Genomic DNA, 5,786 nt, shown 5'->3' on the forward strand with positions numbered 1-5,786 from the left:
ACACAAGATGTGTGGCGATACGACCAAAATTATATATATTATGTGCGTGTGTGTGTGTGTGTGTGTGAAAAGGTGAATATATATATTTAGAGAGAAAAAAAAAGGAAAAAGAACATAACGTATTAGAGGAAAACGCGTTCATTTCCGCTTCCTGTAGTGACCCTCTCTCTCTCTCTCTCTCTCTCTCTCTCCCTCCCTCCCACCCCTGCCCCCGCCCCCTCACCCCCCTCTTAGATTTGGAGGTGATGACTGTGATGTCTCAACAGTATGACTCAAACACAGTTTCGTTAGACGTTTATTGTGGCTGTCATGTGGTTTGAATACAATGTCCATGTACCCCTTTTCATGAGGGTCTATGGTCTAGTAATGAATAAACTATTCGCATTATCATTCTCTCTCTCTCTCTCTCTCTCTCTCTCTCTCTCTCTCTCTCTCTCTCTCTCTCTCTCATTGTGTCTGCGTTAGTATCTGTCTCCCTCTCTCTGTCTGTCTGTCTGTCTGTCTGTCTGTCTCTCTCTCTCTCTCTCTCTCTCTCTCTCTCATTCTCCGCCCTCCCGTGTTTGTGTGTCTTTCTGTCTCTGTCTCTGTGTGAATGTGTCTGCGTCGTGTGTCTCTGTCTCTGCCTGTTTATCGGTCTGTCTATCTGTTCTCTGTCTCTCTCTCTCTCTCTCTCTCTCTCTCTCTCTCTCTCTCTCTCTCTCTCTCTATGAGTGTGTGTGTGTGTGTGCGGCATCTGTGTCTTTCTGTCTCTGCCCCCCCCCCCCCTCCCACCTCCCCCCCCCCCTCTCTCTCTCTCTCTCCTCTTTTCATGTACCTCAATGATATAAAACAGTGCCCAGGTATATATAATTATTATCATTGGGGTTTTTTTCCCATCCACCAGAAACGTCATCAGGTTCGAGTTCCGCACGAAAGGGGAGAACGGAATCCTGTTCTACGGGCGACAACGCCGCGACCCCAGCGAGCTGCTGGCCCTGAGGCTGATGGGCGGTGACGTGTACTACACTATCCACTGCTCCACCGTGTCGGCCGACGTGCTGATCCCCTACAGGACCAAGCTGAACGATGGACGCTGGCATCACGTGGTGGTCAGTGTTGGTTGTTGTTTTGTTGTTGTTGTTGTTTGCTTTTTTTTCTTCTTCTTCTTCTTTCTTTCTTTCTTTCTTTTTTTTCCACTAAAAGTGACCGTGTGCTCATAACTATGAGAAGAAGACAAGAGAGGGATAAGATACGACATAGTGAGTGGCAAGGGGATGCAGCGTAGTACAATTATTACACACACGCACGCTTGTGAACACACATGTACACACACACACACACACACACACACACACGTGGCACACACACGTACGCGTGCGCACAAACGCACACACACAGAGTCCGTGTGTGTGTGTGTGTGTGTGTGTGTGCATGCTTGCACATCTATATGTGATGATGATGGATGGTAAGGGTAAGGAGCTGATCTTCTGGATTTAATTGGGGAAGAGGGAAGGATTTGGATGATTAAGGGATTAAAAGAATAAAGGATTGAAATATCCAAAGAATACACACACACACACACACACACACACACACACACACACACACACACACACACACACACACACACACACACACATGCACACACAGGCCAGGGATAATGGTCACCATGCGCTGTGTGTTCCGTCCAGGTGAGGTTCCGACGTGGAGGGAAGAAGACACAGATCGAGGTGGACGGGGTGAAGGACTCCAAGACTTACGAGGTCAGCTGTGGACTTCCAACCTCCTTGGTCTTTGGGGGGGTCAGTCGGCAGGATCGGCGGGTCGTCAACAGAATCCTGGTGAGAGGTTTAACTCTTTCACTGCCATGGGCAACTTTAGTAGATATTAAGGGTCATGTTTTAAAAAAAAAACAAAAAAAAAACAGTTTTCTACATTGTAGAAAAGCTTGACTAGCTGCAACCAGTTTCCCCACCAATAGAACAGTGACTAATCTTCGCTCCTTGACACAGTTTGAAGTGAACACGTTCATTGTGTTGTTTTGACATGAACCGAAGCCTGTGACTGAGGGCATCATGTCTAAAATATTTGGCGCTGGGGAGCGTTTTTTCACACAGAATCCTGGCGGTGAAAGAGTTAAAGTTTAAACACCCCATAGCCTTTTTCTGCTGTCTGAGCCAGGCTCTGGCGTAACACACAACTAACACACCTGGGAGAATCTGGTTAAACGCAGTTCTGTGTAGTCAGTGCCCCAGTGACTGTTCACAAATTTAAGTTTCAGTTTCAGTTTATCAAGGAGGCGTGACTGCGTTCGGATAAATCAATATACTCTACACCTCATCTGCTTGGTAGGTGTCTGACCAGCAGCATAACCCGACACTATGTAGACTGTACCCTGTTCTCTCCTTCCTACCACGCACCGTTGTAGCCTTCCAACAACCACTGTTAGGTACTCATTCACACCGAGGACAAATGGGAATAAAGTGCCTTTCCCAAGGGCAAAACACCATACCCGAAACGGGGCCTTGAACCTGGATCACTGGTGAACGGTACTGAATCAAGAAGTTCATTATTAAACGCCTAACCCAGAGCAGACTACCTGCTGACTTGTCGAGAGCAGGTAGCCATTTTCAGACTCAGGACAGGCCACAACCGCCTGAAACACCACCTATACACGAAACTCCGTATCGGCGACACAGAGCAGTGCCCCTGCAGAACAGGCAGCCAGACAACAGAACATCTGCTGCAGCCCTGCCCGCTCCACTAAGCGCTCCGAGAGAAAACCTGGCCCGACCCAATCCCAGCGGCCCGGAAGCTCTACGGAGGACTGGAGGACCTGTGACGTACTGCTGCCTTCGTCGAGGAGACGGGGGAATCCATCTGATAAATGACGAACGAGACAACAACAACGCCTAGCCGATTATGCCACAGGCCCTCCATGCTGCTGGTGGGAGAGACAGGCACAACTCAATCAAAACTCGAGAGCATTTTTGATCAAAGCACATTGAGACATTGAGAGGCTACCCTAAGTTTGTGTAAAACATTAACATGAAATGAAACGAAATGATTAAACCAGATAAGTGATTTTTTTTTTTTTTTTTTTTGATATACGTAGAAGGTAAAGGATCAAAATTTGATCAGAATATAAAAATGGCCCACTGGCACGAAACAGACAGATCTCAGAACTCGGAAAATTTCAAATCACATCGGCACTGAGCTGCAATCGGTTAAATAGAGTGAGATAACAATAGAGTGAGATAACAATAGAGTGAGATAACAATAGCTTGCAGTGGTAGACGGGCGGGTGGCAGGGACTGACATTTGACAACATTGTGTGCCTCCATAAAGTAGATCTTTAGAGAGAGAGAGAGAGAGAAGGGGGGGGGGACTTTGTACTGATATTAATAATTGCAAAAGTTTTAAGTTTTGTCATGGGAGTGCACGGTTGTCGTCATCGTTGTTATCACAACCATCATCATCATCATCATCATCAACAGTAGTAGCAGTAGTAGTAGTACCATCATCGTCGTCATTGTTATTCTCTTTTTTTTTCAGGGCACGGTCCCGCACTACCGAGGCTGCATCAGACGCGTCGACCTCCCCACTGCCCTGCGTTCACCCCCCAAGTACTACGCCATTTCAGTCTGTGAGAACAGATGAGCACCAGTCCTTCGGCAGTCCCACACGGAGCCGCTTTAAGACAATAAACCTCACCGGTCTAGTCGCACCGCCACACGTGACAGCATGACGTCATTATAATGAAGCGAGCATGCGCACTGGTACAGATGGACAGGAAGAGAAGGAGGAAGTCTTCTTCTTCTTCTTCTTCTTCTTCAGTGCAGCAGCAGGAACTGAGAAAATGGAATTCGATTTTTTTGTTTTTATGTTTTTTTTGTGAGAGGGCAGGACTGATCAATATTTGTACAGCTCTTGTCTTGTCTTGTCTTGCCTTGTCCTGTCCTGTCCTGTCTTGTCTGTAGTCTTTTGTTGTTTTTTTAAATATCTTATTCGATAATGATAAAGAGGCAAAGGAATAGTTCTCTGTACTTATTGACGGGAACGGGAACTTTGTGTAAAAAAAAAATTAAAAAATTAAAAAAAACCTATGTGGAAAATTTTTTTTCAAAAATTATATAGAAAACAAAAACAAAACAAAACAAACAAACAACAACAAAAAAAACCACAAAAAAACGAAAAAAGTGCGATCTTTTTATTTCTGGAAAGTTGTCTGACTCCTCGCCTGCAGTAAATCAGCTTTTGGAGAATAGTTCATTACCTCTTTCTCTCCAGTGAGACAATGGCCGGAAAAAAAACGGGCGTTTTGTTTGGATTTATGGTTCATAACTTCCCGTTTTATGATGTGTGTGTCATAACTATTTTGCTGTGTATGTTGCTTTTGGTGTGGGGGTGGGAGTAGGGAGTGTGTGTGTGTGTCTGTCTGTCTGTCTGTCTCGCTCTCACACACACACACATACACACACACACACGCACACGCACGCACGCACGCACGCACACACACACACAATATTGTTGCTACGTCCATCCCTTTCCCGACCCCCTAACCCAAACCCCCAACCTCCCATTGTTTGTATGAGGGCCTATGGCCGATGTACAATAAACAATTCAGTGCTCTCTCTCTCTCTCTCTCTCTCTCTCTCTCTCTCTCTCTCTCTCTGTGTGTGTGTGTGTTTCTGCCAGTAAGCTGGTTCACGTATATATTTTGGTGAACAAGAATGTGATTTTATGCATCTACATATTAAAATACCTGGACAGTTGATCGGTTTCCTTTTAATCCCCTGTTAGAATACTGCCATGCCATTTGGTAATCGAACAACACGTAAAGCAATAATACATGTACAAACCAATGATGATTGTTTCGAATGTTCTGTGTTTCTGGCCAACTTAACATACGTGTGTGTGTGTGTGTGTGTGTGTGTGTGTGCACGCGTGTGTATAAATATGTATATTTGGTTGGTGGGTGTTGAGTGTGTGTCGGTGTCTATCGTGTGTGTGTGTGCGTGTGTACGTGTGTGTGTGTGTGATTTTTTTTAAATAAAGAGAGAGGTATGTATCTTGGTGTATCACCAAGCTGATGAAAATGTGATATCGCTTTGTTGTGATTGCTGATGTTTGTGTAGAATGTTTGGCTTGATTTCCCATGGGATCAAACTCTGTATAAATCACAACGGAGATTATTTTAGGTGTTTGGTTGTTGTTATTGTTGTTGTTGTTTTTTCATTATACTATTTTCTGTGAAAGTCCTTCGTCTTTTTGTTCTTGTTTTTGTTCTTAATGTCCTTGTTCTTCATCTTCTTTTCCGCTCTCCTCCCCCCCCCCTCTCTCTCTCTCTCTCTCTCTCTCTCTCTGTCCGTCTCTCACTCTCACTCTCTCTCTCTTTCTCTCTCTTCTCCCCCCCTGCACCCTACTTCTCTCTCTCTCTCTCTCTCTCTCTCTCTCTCTCTCTCACACACACACTCTCTCTCTCTCTCTCTCTCTCCCACTCACACCCCCCCTCTCTCTCTCAATTTCTCTCTCACTGACACACAAACACAAACAGCAGATGATTAAAACAAAAACAAAATAATTTCAAAAATACAAATGAATTCTCAACATTTTGTTTGCCCATTGTGTTTGTCTGTTTGAAACGTAAATGCATTTGTTGTCCTCTGCATTAACAATAATAATAATAATATTCATATTCATATACCGCTGAATCTTGTGCAGAGACAGATCAAAGTGCTTTCGCACCAGTCATTAATACGCATTCATGACTCTAAAACTGGAGAAACTGGCAGACAAAGAAGCTG

At 44.7% G+C, this 5,786-nt stretch overlaps 1 protein-coding gene across 7 annotated transcripts in view; it reads left to right on the forward strand.

Moving 5' to 3' along the window:
• The window catches only part of LOC143286166 (laminin subunit alpha-2-like), a 39,538-nt gene extending 34,694 nt beyond the window's left edge, over window positions 1-4,844 (forward strand). For all 7 annotated transcript variants that reach the window (XM_076593776.1, XM_076593778.1, XM_076593782.1 and 4 more), the window contains 3 exons: window positions 884-1,088; window positions 1,671-1,820; window positions 3,535-4,844. In XM_076593776.1, coding sequence (XP_076449891.1) covers window positions 884-1,088; window positions 1,671-1,820; window positions 3,535-3,639 — 460 coding nt within the window. In that variant the 3' untranslated portion in view covers window positions 3,640-4,844. The remainder of the gene's footprint in view (window positions 1-883; window positions 1,089-1,670; window positions 1,821-3,534) is intronic.
• The last annotated feature ends 942 nt before the right edge of the window (window positions 4,845-5,786 follow it).

The sequence above is a fragment of the Babylonia areolata genome, chromosome 9, assembly GCF_041734735.1.
Source record: "Babylonia areolata isolate BAREFJ2019XMU chromosome 9, ASM4173473v1, whole genome shotgun sequence".
NCBI lineage: Eukaryota > Metazoa > Mollusca > Gastropoda > Neogastropoda > Buccinidae > Babylonia > Babylonia areolata.